The sequence below is a fragment of the Herpailurus yagouaroundi genome, unplaced genomic scaffold (genome assembly GCF_014898765.1).
Source record: "Herpailurus yagouaroundi ecotype Mexico unplaced genomic scaffold, PumYag 196, whole genome shotgun sequence".
Taxonomy (NCBI): Eukaryota; Metazoa; Chordata; class Mammalia; order Carnivora; family Felidae; genus Herpailurus; species Herpailurus yagouaroundi.
In genome coordinates, this window is record NW_024412427.1 from 9,289,372 (window position 1) to 9,304,838 (window position 15,467).

Below are 15,467 nucleotides of genomic sequence, written 5' to 3' on the forward strand. Positions count from 1 at the left end.
TTGCCCAGCATGTGTGTGCTTTTGCATACATTCTGAAAGGTACGATGGTAACACCCTTCATCAGGTATTTCATTTGATCCCCCAGTTGCCCAGTGGTATAGGGAACACAGATCAGTTTGTTCCCATACTGCTGATGAGAAAACTAAGGATGAGAAAGGTGAAATAGCTTACTCAGATTGAATGCCATAGAATGCTTGCTGTCAGGTAGGATTTCTCAGTCTTGGCACTGTTAATGTTTTGGGATGGATAACTGTTGTGGGGACTGTTGTGCATATTGTAGGACATTCAACAGCATTCCACTAGAGCAAAACCACTAGATTCTCTATCCACTAGATTCCAATACCACTCAGTTGTGACAACCAAAATGTCTCCAGACATTGTCCAATATTCCATGGGGTCACAGTCTCCCCAGGTGAGAACCACTGCCATAGGGGATAGGCCTTCAAGTTTTGATAGGAGTAGATGTCTGGAAGGTTTTTTTGGGGGGGGGGCAAATTTTTTGGCCTATCCTGCTATTATTGATTATGCACCTTTTATGTGCCAGGTGCTTTACGTACTTTCTTTTAATCATCAGAGTATCCCTTTGAAGTAGATAGTATTTTTCCTCACTTAGAAGATGAAAAACTGGCTTGCCCGGTCAGTATGTGGCAGAGTCAGGACTGAAACCCAGGTCTGTCATATTCTAAACCCTGAGTCCTTTCCACTATGTGACCTCATCACCTCTGTGGCTTGCCATGTCTCTTTAAGGAAAAGCCTAGAGATGTGTATCATTTCATCTCGTCTTTTTGCCCATTTTCATAGATATACTCTTAGCTAGAAAACATTGCTGTACCCTTCCAAGCTTCAGGGAGCTAGAGGAAGTCTAGACCCAACCTGTTATGGAGAGATTTGTCCTGAGATGACTATAAGGAAGCATTCTCAGAATAGCTTTAAGCAAGGCTTATGTTAACTTGTCTCTTGTCATTTGTTGGTACTTTTCCCATTTAATTTTAGTATGCTTGTAATTTTGTCTGTGGCTCAGAATTGTGAAGAAGTGGGTAATTTTGCCATGCCTGTTTTGGCTCCAGTAATGAAAAGAAGCAATTGCCAGTGCTTATCTTTGTTTTGGGGGGCAGACATTGTATAGAAATGTGAACTGATTTTTTTTCTTAAATAGCACTTAACTATTTGTAGTGCATTTTCACAGATATTATCTTCTTTAAATCTCCCAACCTCCTATGAAATAAGTAGTTAAAGGTATTTTTAACTCCATTTTACAGATAGGCTCAGAGAGGTTATAGTACTTGTCTAAAGGTAGTGTCTAGAAGGGTGGTGAACCCACATCTGTTGACTTCAACTTGGATCAGGGGGTCTAGGGCTCTGCCCACCACCTGCTGCCTCTTGAAGCTGGTCATTCCAACCTCCTCAACCTTATAACAAGCAGGAGAGCTGACTGATTTGTGCTTCATTTTCTCTAACCTCAACTATATTAAAGTATGCGCCAGAAAAGACTAATAAAAGAAGAGCAAAACATTAATGATAGCAGCTATTTCTCAATAGAGAGATGATGGATGGTTATAATTTTCTTTATACTTCTCTACAGTGAGCGTGTACTTTCCTTTTTGTAATTGGAACACCAGAAAAAAAGGATTTGGTACAAAATGATACAAAAATGTACAAAAATGGTACAAAAAATACTGAACCGAGTGAAAGCCAAGGGGCAGTCTTGAGAAAATAAGCATAAAGCCACAACTGGCTTCTGCAGAATTGAGGAAACATCAAGTAGGTTGAATAAGTAGTGGAGAGAATAGAAACAAGTTATTTACCTTTTTTGGTTGTTAAAATAGAAAGTGAGATAGACCGTATCGTAGTTTAAGTTTTCCGTCTCTACTCATGACTGGAAATGTAAGCAGAGGAGAGAAAACCCATGAATGAGCTTGTTTGTAACTTTCAGGACAGCAGAGACAGGCAAAGGGTTAGTGCCAAGGTTTCTTTCTTTCTTTCTTTTTTTTTTTTTTTTTTTTTTAGAGTTAAAAACAGAGTTGTTGACCTTTTCATTAAAGACTATTTGTGAAGTGCTACCTCTACTATGCACTGGAGGGTGGGTGTCTATTAATGTGCTAAGAAGTGATTGTCACATATTGTCATAAATGGCCTAGATGGGACTGGAGCAGGAAATGAGTTCCCAAGCAAGTAATGGTACCACTGTAACAGACCACTGTCAACTGGCTACAAGATCAGCAGGAGATAGTGGAAGAAGCCATAGCCACAAGCTACCTAAGGAGTTTTTAGTGCAGGCGGTCAGTGACACATGACATTAACCTGATAGTATGTTATAGAAGAGTTTATTTTAGACTTGAAATTGTACTTTTTCAGCAGTGTACAGACGATTATCTGATTGTAGACAGTTTTCTCCATGTATCTAACCTCTTTATAAATTTCTTTGTGAAGTCTCAGTTTCTTTGTATTTTTTGAAGTCCATAATATAAGTGCTTTAAATATATATACACATATACCCACACAAACACACTTGTGCATATATATATATGTATATAATTTTCACTTTGGATTTTCAGCTTGATCAGATTTCTATTTAAAAATGGTTTATTGGGGCGCCTGGGTGGCTCAGTTGGTTAAGTGTCCAACTCTTGGTTTTGGTTCAGGTCATGATCTCACAGTTCATGGGTTCAAGCCCCACTGCACTGACAGTGCAGAGCCTGCTTGGGATTCTCTCTCCCCTCTCTCTCTGCCCCTACCCCACTCTCTCTCTCAAAGTAAATAAACTTAAAAAAACTTTTTAAAATAAAGGTTTATTGATGATTGTAAAAACATTGATTTATTAATCCGTGTTAATTGATTAAATTAATCTTTATTAACAAAGAAAAAGTATTTTCTAGGTTTATCTAACCCTTCTGCTTATACAGTTACCCATCTTTCCACTTTCTGTTGGTAGGGATTGTCTTTTGTTACTAGAAATGCCATATTTTATTCTTTGACATTTTTTTTTTTCAAATCAGCTTGTTTCTAAAACTTTTATTATTGTAACAACTCCTTCTCCCCACTTTAGTTCCTAAAGTGCATGTAACTTTGGTGTTCATTTCTTACTCAAATTGAATATCTCTATTTTGAGATGCTTATAACCTTTAAAAATGATGTTTACTGTGTTTACTGTGTTTACTGAGTACCAGGACTGGGAATAGAGGTACCCTACCATACTTCAGATTCACAGAACAGGTATATTTGCCCCAAATCTCTTCCTGTTGGTAGTTGGTTCTAAGGTCTTATGCATCTTGTCTTTCTTTATATCTGTTGTTTTCTGTCTTTTGAAACTATATATGCCTCTTGACTAGATCTCATGTCGGGAAACTACATTTCTTTTCTCCCTAGCAATTGTTTTTTAAATTCCCCCCATCGTCCTTCTATTCATATTTCTCTTCATTCATTGATCTATTCTTAGTTGCTTCTTGCTTATTCTCCAGGCTTATAATATTTGAGAGAATGACTTTTTAATCTACCTTCTTGAGCTGCTTCATTTATCTTCATTCACCTTCTACATGTAGTCTTGAGGCTACACCAGGAAATACTCCCTTTGGCTGGCGTCTACCTTGACTGCAACTTTCAGTAATTATTTTTTTCTTGGCCCACTCTTTTTTACTGTCTTCCTCCAATTATTCTATTATTTTAATTTTTTCTTGACTCCTTTTCTGCTAATTAAGTCTGCTTAGTGCAAGAATCTCTCTGAACATGGAATTAATGGTATCTTCAAAATGGACAGAAAGAAAAAAGAAGACACCCAGAACTTGAAATTTCTGGGAATTTTGTTAGAGTATAACCATGTACCTCTAATATCAGAGATAGGTAAGTCCCTAGGGAATTCTTTCTTCTAGGATGCACCCAGTGAGTAGTATTGAAGTTTTAATGAATTCAGAGAATATGGCTTCAGTTTACCACAGTTGAGAGGGGACCAGCTAATGATCTCCATTCAGAAACTCTGGATGCCAAATACTATCAAACAGACTTAATCATATCCTTTCTCTAGGATGATCACTCAGGAAGCCTGTAGCCACTCTCCAAGACCACCTGGTGCCTCTTTAAAACAACAACAATAACAAGTGTTATACTGAGGAATGTATAGAATTGTTGAGTCACTACCTTGTACACCTGAAACTAATATAACACCACATTAATTACACTGGAATTAAAGTCAACAACTGTTAGATAGTCTTTGTCGAGTTACAGTACCTTTTTTCTGGGAGTCTAGCTGTGAATGTTGGATAAGGAACACGTAGTTGTTTTTTGCTAGATAGTTAATGAAAAAGGGTGGCTTTGGTTTCTGGAGAGAATTGCCTCTTTCTCCTTTTGGTATTTCAGAGGTTTTGTGCTCATCTCAGTCTTTAGGAACTCAAAAAATGCCTCATGACTCTGATCATGTGGTTGTGAGGAGGGAAAACTCATGCATACAGTGACAGCTGCTTCCCAAAGAGCTCATCCGAATTTGTGTCTCTCTTCTATGACCAAGATTTTAGTTCAGTCTAGAGTGATTTTCTTTAATCTTTCTAAGTCTCTAAAGGAACCTCTGGGAAGCCAAAAGATTGAAGTCTAATATGGTCTGTTTGTATATCATTATACATTATTCCTCAAAAGATTAAATGAATCTTTAAATCTTATATTACAAAATAACAAGTTACAAACATATTTTTTGTATCATACCAAATCCTGGTTTTCTACTTTTCTAATTACAAAAAGGGAGTTACTTCCTTATTGTAGGAAAGTACAAAGAAAATTATAATCATCCATCATCTCTCTATTGAGAAATAGCTGCTGTCGTTAACATTTTGGTATTTTTCTGCTAGTCTTTTTTTGGTGCATATTAATGTAGTTGAGGTCAAATTGTAAAGACTGTATCCTTTATTTTTGCTTAGTCACCATATCCTACTTAAACCATCTACCCTAGTAGTGCATGAGAGGGCCCTTCCTTTTGCTTTTCACAATCTAACTAGAAATTAAATGCAGTGACTTCTCTGAAGGACTTCTCAGGCATTTTGTGGGGCTAGTGGGAGCCGTGGAACATTATGATCCTTGTTGCCAACGACAGCATTCCTCAGAGATGTGCTACCCAGTCCCATTTGCGTGGTGTCTTAGGTGTCCTTCCGTGCTGTGACTGCATCAGACTTTATTTTGTGAATGTGGTTTCATGCCAGGAGCAATATTTCAGACTAGCTGTCTCTACCACTCTTTCCTATTCTTGGTCCCATCTTCTGTCTCTGTGATTGGTAATCTGTTGTGACTTCACTGCCGATTTTAGAGAAACAAGGGTGTGCTCCTCCCTAGCCTTGTTCTTTCAGAAGCTTTCTGCTTCTAGATCAGTGCTATCCAGAAGTTCTCAGTAATGGAAATGGAAAAATGGAAATTCTGCAATAATGGAAATGCTCTGTATCTGCACTGCCCAATAATAGAGTAGCTACTAGCCACGTGTGTGTATCAAGCACTTGAAATCTGAGTAATGTGACAGAGAAACTGGATTTTTTATTTTAATTAATTTTAATTGCCACATGTGGCTAATGGCTACCCTAATAGATAGTGTCACTCTAGATTATCTCAGTAGGTTCTGCTAGTTAACTCTTATAGAGAGGACAGTTTATATCTTAGAGGTTTTATGTGTGTGTGTATGGTTGGTTGGTTTGTTTGTTTTTACACAGTGGGCTGTGTTTCTAACCTGTCTGTTTTGTTCTGCCAGCAGTGTGGGTAGAGGATACAGAACTGTTTCTAAGAGGATCTTGAAAAGGGGTATCGGACTTCTTCATACTCCCTTGGGATCAGAAATCTAGATCCTGTCTGGAGGGGCAGCTTTTGGGAACGTGTTTAGTAGTGGCTCCACATCTCTTGGAAGTCAATTGTAGACAGAACACAGTTTCTAAATAATGAGACGTTTTCCCCCGGGGGGTGGGGTGTTTACTTTATGAAAGATCAGGTCAGAATGGTTTTTTCCCCTCTCAGACATATCACTCATTATCCTTTTTGTATACTCTTAGGTCATATTTTTGCAACTCTGGCATCTGAAATGCTATAAAAATGCCTCTGAGTCATTGCCATTGATTTTTTTTTTTTTCCCAAACAAACATTACTATGATATAATCTCATTTTAGAAGTCTGGTGAGTTCTCCTTGAATCTTTTGACTATGTTCTACTTTTGAAATGACTCAGTGACTTGTCCTTTTTCCTATCAGCAATTTTATGGGATGCAATAGATAGGCCAGTGTATTAGGAATCCTGTTTTGTCTGTCTTTCCCTCCTTCAGTGATACTGCCTTTTTCCCTTGTTAAATTACAAGTCTTCCATTTCTGATCCATCTATATCTTTGTTCTCTTCTTGATTCTTTCTTTAATTCCTGGTTCTGGTCACCCTGGCTCCTGCCCTCCTTTGCTCCTCTCAGGGTTGGCCTCCAACCCCTTTTTCCCAGATACTCTCTGTGTGGGTTGTGACTGTGCCCTAAGACTTTGATCCTTGTTTTATCCTCTTCCCACAGGTTCTCACTGCTCTCTTTAGGGAGGGAAGCAGGAAATTACATTACTGGGCAGCCAGGCTCCTTTCCTTTATCTTTACAGGAAGCCTGCCAAAGTGTAATCTTACCTTTTACATGTTAGGAGCCCACCCTGTCTCTGAAGCCTTTTGATGAGAATCATTTTAGTTTTATGGTGACCAAAAGGCTGCACGTGCACTGCTTGCACTGTGAACTGAATTTGCTGCACATTTGGGGAAGCCACATGGGGAAACTGACTGTGTTTTCTGCCTTCTGTTGACAGACTGGTACACGAAACTTCCAGGACTTTGACTGTCAGGTAAGGACTGTACAAGCACCAAGGGGGGCTATGTACAGGATTTCTGCAGTGCTTCCCTCCCTGTGCTGGTGGCCTTGTAGAAGTGGATCTCTCTTCATAGCTAATCATAACTCCTTCATGTTCTTTTGGTCATTGGATCAGGTTTATTTAAAACAATTTGCTGTAGTGTTCAAAAATTGCCTGCCAGGTGCCTGTATTATGGTTGTATGTTACTGGGTTGAGCTGTCACTTTCTGATTAAGAACTCCATTGGAAACCCCAGTCACAGGTGTTAAATGGAGTGGTGTCACCTCACTGCAGAGAAGGTGGGGGAGGAGAGTTTGGAGGGGAGACTGATCAACAAAATCTTTTTCTAAAAGAAAAAGACAAATTAACTAAGTATCATTAACACAAAATGGAGATTTCTTTTGGCTTTATGCTTGGAGATGCAAAATTCAACTTGAGTCATTATTCCTTAATTAAATGATATTATTCTTCCTAGTTGCTTTTGCCTGTAGCTCTATTGCCAATTTGCAGATCAATAAAATGAACCAGCATCTCTCCATCTACCTAATTTATCTGTTGACTGGCCCTGAAAGAAATGGGAGGAAGAAGTGAGTACATGGAAATGAGAACCTTATGTTTGGAGATGGATTCATAGCAGTGGCTGTCTGAAGCAACATGAAGTAAACTCAGAGGGTACTAGGCAGAGAAGGAAGGTGTGGAAAACCAGCTTCCTTGCTTCCAGGATTCAACCATCCTGTATATGCATAGGCAAATAGTTATTTTCAGATATGCATTTTATGTTAAGTACATTGGAGTCTGTCTATAGCATTAGCATCGAAAGGAAGAACTAATATTTATCTTGCATGCACACTTACATCATAGCAATATTGGGTACCTACTGTAGATACTAAATATACACATCTCCAGTTCTTGGAGCACTATCACAAGGTGGTTCTTATTATCCTTGTTTTACAGACAAGGAAATTGAGAGTCAGGTTTCATAACTTGCCATTGGGTGGAATTGGGGTTGCAGAACCCCACTCTTCCTGGATCTGTTGCCTGTTCTTTCCCATCTGAAAATGTCCACAGCTGAGATGTTGTAAGGAGTTGAGTTGTTCTGAAAGCTGAAATTCTTTAACAGAACAGCTGAAACTGATTTTGTTAGGGGATAGGCTCATAGCATTGTTACAGATTTCTGAATCCCAGTATCAAACACCTCTTGGTATGACTGTTTGGTACTTTATATATATGAGAATCAACTTAGTGCTGTTAAAGTCAAGTTTGGGTTTACCTGTTTTTAACTTGACCTAATTTCAGTTATAGTTTGGATCTAGGTTTGAACCAGTTGAATTTGGCTATTGTTAATATCTGATATAATTTACCTAGAAGGAGATCATTTGAGAAAGGGTGACAGTAGAATTCAAAGTGAAAAATCCCAGGAACAACAGTGTGTGTGTGTGTGTGTGTGTGTGTGTGTGTGTGTGTGTGTACACACACACATATACGTACATACACTTCAACTTAAAAGTGTAGAAGCAGGGGCACCTGGGTGGTTCAGTCAGTTAAGCATTCACTCTTGATCTCAGCTCAGGTCTTGATCTCAAGGTTGTGAATTCAAGTCCTGTGTTGGGCTCCGCTCTGGATAAAGAGCCTACTTAAAAAAAAAAAAAAAAGTGTGGATACATTGATTTGATTTTCACCAAATTGAGTACCTCCTGCCCCAAAAAGAAAAATGAAATGTAAAAAACTACATGCTCACTGCAAAGTAGATAAGAAAACAAAAAGTAAATAAATAAAAATTACTTGTTATTTCACTAGTGTATGGTATTTGGTATATATTCTTTATGAATTTTTCACACATAAGTATACTTAGATATAAATGAAATTGAGTTTTAGAAATATAATTATGCATCAGTTTTTTTAAATTAAGGCTTAAAAATAGTCTGGCAAAAACTCATGATATTTTTGGTGAAGCTTTGATGTAGTAACATATTCTGGCCTTGTAAAATATAACTTTTAGTTCCGTCCTAATACAAATAGAATGGTGGCAGGTGTTTGTCACTGTCACGTGTCTGTCACTGTTTTGAATGTACAGGTTCTTTGTGCTCTAAAGAAGAAAAAACCATAGACCCTTCTCTTTTCCTCTTTCTAGCTCTCACAAATCTTCTACCACCATTCTTGTCTGTCTCTTTGTTAAAGGCTTATGTGATGCTTTGGAGACAGCTGGATCAAGAGTCTAGTACAGTTCGATAGAAGTCCCAAAAACTAGGAACTGTGATATAAGAAGTCTAGAATGGCCTAGTTTGCGTGAAGGCTTCCCAGAAACCATTGGGCATTCTTAGGAGACAAAACAGATCTAAAGCCAACATTGTCACTAAATGTTAAAGCATTCAGCATTGGCATTGGTGTTGACCATTAGCGTTACTGTGATACTAGGTTACCTGAAGCTATTTAATCAGGGTTTCCTTCTGATCTCTGTCTTGCCTCAGAAAAATCTTTAAGGAATATCTGATGACGTCCCCAGGAAGTTACCTTAGCTTCATCAGCCAAGCTCATAATGTCACTCTGAGCCACCTTTTCCCTCTGTTTTCTTTACCAATCAACTACATGCTTTTTTTTTCACCTCCAGTAATTGAAATTATAATTAGAAGTTTACCAGTTCTCAGGGCATTGGCTGCTGGCTTAGTTGGCGGATCATGCGACTCTTGATCTTGGGGTTGTGAGTTCAAGTCCCACATTGGGCCCAGATCTTACTTTAAAAAAAAGTTTACCATTTTTCTTGGTTCTTTGTTTGTCCTAAGTCACTTCATTGATAACTCCACTGAGACAGACAGCAGTTATATTTGGATATAAGGTAATGTGGGAAGGGGTGGTTAGAGGTGATGTGTTTAGGATTGATGAGAAAGGAGAAAAGAGCCTACTGCCAGTTGAAACAATGTATCAGCAGGCTTATTGTCCATTTGTCTATGTGGGTGCTGCTTAATTTTCCTTTCCTTGTGAAACCATTTAAAGGTTTAGAATTAGAGGGGCGCCTGGGAGACTCTGTCAGTTAAGCATCTGACTTCGGCTCAGGTCATGATCTCAACGGTTCATGAGTTTGAGCCCCTACATCGGGCTGTGTGCTGACAGCTCAGCCTGGACCTGTTTCAGATTCTGTGTCTCCCTCTCTCTCTCTCTCTCTCTCTGCTTCTTCCTGGCTCTCACTGTCTCTCTCTCAAAAATAAGCATTAAAGAAAATTTTTTCTTTTTAAAAAAGGTTTAGAATTAGAGCTGAGACATATGCTATAGCAAGTGTATATGATACATTGCTTTTAAAAAATAACACTTATCTTGGGGTGCCTGGCTGGCTCAGTCAGGAAAACACGTGACTCCTGATCTCAGGGTTATGAGTTCGAGCCCCACATTGGGTATAGAGATTACTTAAAAATAAAATCTTAATAGATAAATAATAACACTTTATATAACATCAGAAAAAAATTAGAAAAGTATAAAAATAAAGGTTGCTTATGATCCTGCTACCTAGAGATAACCATCTTTTATTTTATTTCTTTTCAGTTTCTACTTTTATGTTCAGGTTATTGGCAGAGTACATGCTCACAGTTGAATATTTGGAAAGCACAGAGAATTATACAGAACAAGAAAAAAACTCATGTAATCTAGGGACAACTATATTCTTATGTTTGGTGTTGAAATAGGTGTGTGTGTATAATTTTTATAAAAGTAACTTTTTAATAAAAAGTTTATTTATTTATTTTGAGGAGGGTAGAGAGAGAATTGCAAGCATACTCCACATTGTCAGCGTGGAACCCAGCGCAGGGCTCAATCCCACAAACTGCCAAACTGCGAGATCATGACCTGAGTTAAGAGTTGGGTGCTTGGGGCTCCTGGGTGGCGCAGTCGGTTAAGCGTCCGACTTCAGCCAGGTCACGATCTCGCGGTCCGTGAGTTCGAGCCCCGCGTCGGGCTCTGGGCTGATGGCTCAGAGCCTGGAGCCTGTTTCTGATTCTGTGTTTCCCTCTCTCTCTGCCCCTCCCCCGTTCATGCTCTGTCTCTCTCTGTCCCAAAAAAATAAATCAACGTTAAAAAAAAAAAATTTTTTTTAAATAATAAAAAAAATACTAATAATTAAAAAAAAAAAAAAAAAGAGTTGGGTGCTTAACCAGCCAAGCCACCCAAGTGCCCCCTATAAAGTAACTTTTAAATTTATATAGTTGCCAAATTGGATGTACAATTTTGTGTCCCCTTTTCTGACTTCATAATTACAACACAGTCTCATTTCTATATCATTTTTAAACACTCAAAAATAATTTCTGAGAGATGCCTAGTATTTCCTCATCTGGCTATACCATGACTTAACTATTCCATTATTTTTGGAAATTAGATCATTTATAATACGTTCAGTTCACTGAACGTTTTTGTGCATAAATTTTATCCACACTGTAGAATACTTCCTTACATGGACTCTTGGAATGAACGTATTTAGAGCTCTTCGCATATCTTATCAAATTGCCTTCCACTTCTACCAGAGGGGTACTTAATAAATATTAATGGAGAGTGCAAAGCTGCTGTCTGCCAGGATATATCATTCCCATAGAAGAGGCTAATAATGGAGTGCACTCATAAGAATGGAGTTCTTGCTCCTGGAATAATCCAGGCATGGCCAAGGGCTGAGTAATTTCATGCTAGCTGCTTAATTGCAGTAACTCTTTGGGGAACTGATTTATAGAACCCAACTGTGAGGATTGGTTTTTAGTAGTGCAATTCAAATGTATATATGTGACTGCCTCTTCTAAAGGGGTTTAAACAGCTTTAAACTCTCTTTTTGAAAAGTTAAAAATTCCTTAATTTTTTATTCCTGGTACCACTACTACAATTCAATGGGTGATATACCTGATGTCATGAAAAGAAAAAGAAAAAGCTACAATAGATATAAAGACCTCAGGAATGTACATCTAATTGCATTAATCATTAAACAGCTTTAAAGTCTTGAAGATCATTTGATGAATGGGCACGTTTGCAAAATAAGAATTAAGTGAAATAAGTATCCTGAAAGTTCTTTCCCCAGAAAAGAGGTGTTTGGAGAGATCTGGAGTTCAACTATCTGCTATAATCTGTGTTAGAAAGCTTGACCAGCTCCGTGCTCCTCTTTGGCCTTGAAGGATGTGAATGTGGCCCCAGTCCACCTTTCAGCCTCTTGTCCCACTGCTTCCTTTATATATACTCCCCACTGTCAGGAGAGCTGGAATTATTTCTGGCCTACCCCACTTCTGCCACGTGCTTTTCCTTTCTGGTGGCCTTTGTTCATAGTTCCTCCCCTTGAGATGCCCCATCTTTTTGGGGTTGATTTTGTCATAGTTGTTTGGGGGAGTGGAGAAGAGGGAGGTTGATTTTAGTAAGTTCTAAAGATATAGGTGACTTTTTTTCTCATTGGGGGGTAAAAAGAATCTTACAGGAATAGCGAAAGTGCTTTTTATCAGCACCCCAATTCTCATTTCCCTTTTCCCCTGTCACTAGAAGGTTTTATTTCTCTGATGAGCTCTGTCATATCATGGGCACAATGGCTGCCAACTTCAGGTTACTAGCTTCACTGCTTAAAAGATGTTTACCTGTATCTCTAGGCAAAAGTCCAGGGGCAGATTCTTGTTGGCTTAGCATGGGTTACGTGTACATTCACTCCTTGTGGCCAGAGAGTGGGGTGTTTGAATTGGCCAGACCCGGAACCCTTCCTGCCTGGACTTTTCTACGTAGAAAGTCAGTGTTCTGGCTGTTGCATGTGGGTTAAATAACCATTCACTCTTTTTCTCCTCATTGTTAACTATGGCTATGTGAAGATGATACTAGAGTTGGCTTTGAAGGAAGAAAAGATAGATTTTATGTATGGACATATTATAAAAGAGGCTTTCAGATGAAGAGCATGATTTGTGTAAAGGCCGAGAGTTGTGGGTGGTTGAGAAGTAACAGTAGAAACAGTCTGCAGGAGTGTTGACTGAACTAGACTGAAAGAGGTAAGAGGAGGAGGGAGAATGTTGAGACTAGAGTCAGGGAAAAGTGTCATGGAACTTTAGAAAGGAAAAAGTGATCTGTTGATAGGCAGAAGGCTGAATAATCTTAGAGGCAGATTCTTCTATGGGAGTAAATGAGGTTATGCAAAAAACCTTATGCCCCTACACAGAGGTAAGATAGTAGAGGTATTATATCAAAAATTCCTGGGGCCCCTGGGTGGCTCAGTCAGTTAAGCATCCAACTCGTGGTGTTAGCTCAGATCATGATCTCAGGGTTTGTGAGATTGAGCCCCATGCCAGAGATCCCTGCTTGGGATTCTGTCTCTCCCTTTCTCTCTTGCCTTCCTACTCATGCACATGTATGCACAGGCACTCACTTGCTTTCAAAATAAATAAATAAACCTAAAATATGTTTTCTATATAATAACAAAAACTGTATCCAAGGCTCATAAGTAGCCTGCTTATTAGAAACAATAAAATTCCATGCTAACAAAAATGTTGATATTTCCAAGAGTATGTTGTCATTCAAGTTTTCCTAAACTATTTCAGACTGCCAGGGAGAAGAAGTATTAACGGGCATGAAGTGATCAAAAATTAACTGAATTCAGAGAGAAAAGGCAAGTCAGATTTTGTAATTCTGAAAACAGCACATTTAGCTGAGGGAAGAGGACTCAGAAAAAAAAAGGTGAAAATTGATTATTATAAAATAATGGTAATATCCTTAAACTCTTAAATTCTGTTTTGAAAAAGTTTTTATTTTAACTTCAGTTAGTTAACACAGTATTATATTAGTTTCAGGTATACAGTATAGTGATTCAGCAATTCCATACATCACTCAGTGTTCATTACAAGTACACTCCTTAATCCCCATCACCTGTTTAACCTGTCCTCACACCCCAGCCCCTCCCCATAAACTCTTAAATTCTTAAAAAAAACTCTTCGATTGGAAGTTACATCTTTGAGGGATGCCTGGGTGGCTCAGTTGGTTAAGTGTCCAGGACTCTTGATTTTGGCTCCAGTCATGATCTCATGGTTCCTGAGATCAAGCCTCACATTGAGCTCTGCACTGACAGCGTGGAGCCTGCTTGGGATTCTCTTTCCCTCTCTCTCTGCCCCTCCCCGCTCACGTATGTGCTCTCTCTCAAAATAAATAAAAAACATATAAAGAAAAAAGAAAGTTACATCTTTTTTTTAAATATGTTTTTATTTATTTTTGAAAGACAGAGATAGAGACAGAGTGCGAGTTGGGGAGGGTTAGAGAGAGAAGGAGACACAGAATCCGAAGCAGGCTCCAGGCTCTGAGCTGTCAGCACACAGCCTGATGTGGGGCTCGAACTCACGAACCGTTGAGATCATGACCTGAGCCGAAGTCGAATGCTTAACTGACTGAGCCACCCAGGCGCCCCTAAAGTTACGTCTTTGATTAAGAAGGAGATGCAGTCCAGGATGGAGACAGAACCAATATGATTTCAAGTCATTTTATAGCCTGGAGAATAAAGGGATTGTGTTTAAGAAGTCCATATCCTTGGAGATGATAAATAATCAGAGTGCTGGGAAAGATCTATGACCAGAGCCTGTTAGACACTACTTGGGCTTTGCCCTTTGAGCAGGGGCTCTCATTGTGTAGTCACACTGTCTAGAATGCTGGGGAAGGGTGAGGTAATTGGAAAAGCAGCTGTGAAACAGATGATCGTTGACTAAAGCAGAAAGGCGGCGGCAGCATCACCCCTGCAATTGCCTGACCATAGCCAGGGTCCCTGCACATTCATCTCCAGATGGAGACTTGTTTCAGCTATTCACACACAGAGTTGCAAAGGATATATTTATGAGTCCACATGGAGGTGAGTGTCTCCTTTCTTTTCATATTTTTTATTCTACCAAGAACATTTACATTCACATACTTTGAAAATGAATGAGACACCCACAACCAAGTGTTGCTCCAAATAGGGCGCAGGACTCTTGGCCCATGAATAGTTGAGTCGTTACATAATTTGAGGCTTATAATGGGGAAGTAGGGGCTGAGATCTCCCTAAAAAGTTGAGGTCTTGTAGGGATCCAGTTTTAACTCTGAATTTCTCCAGATTAAGAAATGGTTACAGAGTTACGTTTCCCTTTCTGTTATGTCTCCCTTTTCATCATCCTTCTTCTGAACTTCCCTGACAGCTAACTATCCTACCCGCGCCCCCCCCCCCCCCCCCAGCCCCATGCTCTCATTATCAATTACCTAGCTTTGGGAGGTCCTGCTAGCCTTAGGGCCACAGTGTTACCTGGTTTTTCCCTCCATCCTCAGTAGCATAGCTGAAACCAAGCTGGAGTATTTTAGCAAAACTTTACTGAAGGCTCTGGCAACCTGATTGTGAAGCTGACAAATTGTTGCAGTCTCTTCAACTTGGGTTCTCCTGTAGCGTCATCCATTTGGCAGGACCCAGCTTCTTCCTCTTTATTCCTTCTCTCAAGAAGTAAAACATGGGGGGAGGGGGAGGTATAAAACACAAGAGAGATCAAAGCCTTCTTGAGTTCCTTTTCTGAATCTGTCAGCTCCCAGAAGGAAACAAAATCTTAAAGTTAGTGTACATTCCTTCTCTAAGTATTATGTTTTAAATGTATGTATATAAACATGCAATCTATGTAATGTTGCTTTTTAAAAAATCTATGTAAGCGAT

At 39.1% G+C, this 15,467-nt stretch overlaps 1 protein-coding gene across 6 annotated transcripts in view; it reads left to right on the forward strand.

The window, feature by feature from the left end:
* NDRG3 (NDRG family member 3) overlaps positions 1 to 15,467 on the forward strand; it is a 68,712-nt gene that overhangs the window by 22,201 nt on the left and 31,044 nt on the right. For 3 of the 6 annotated variants that reach the window (XM_040447124.1, XM_040447127.1, XM_040447125.1), the window contains exon 3: positions 6,783 to 6,818. The exons of 2 other annotated variants lie outside the window; for them this stretch is intronic. In XM_040447124.1, coding sequence (XP_040303058.1) covers positions 6,783 to 6,818 — 36 coding nt within the window. Of the gene's footprint in view, positions 1 to 6,782; positions 6,819 to 14,490; positions 14,646 to 15,467 lie in introns of those variants that run through there. One more of the 6 variants, XM_040447129.1, reaches the window with a different exon arrangement.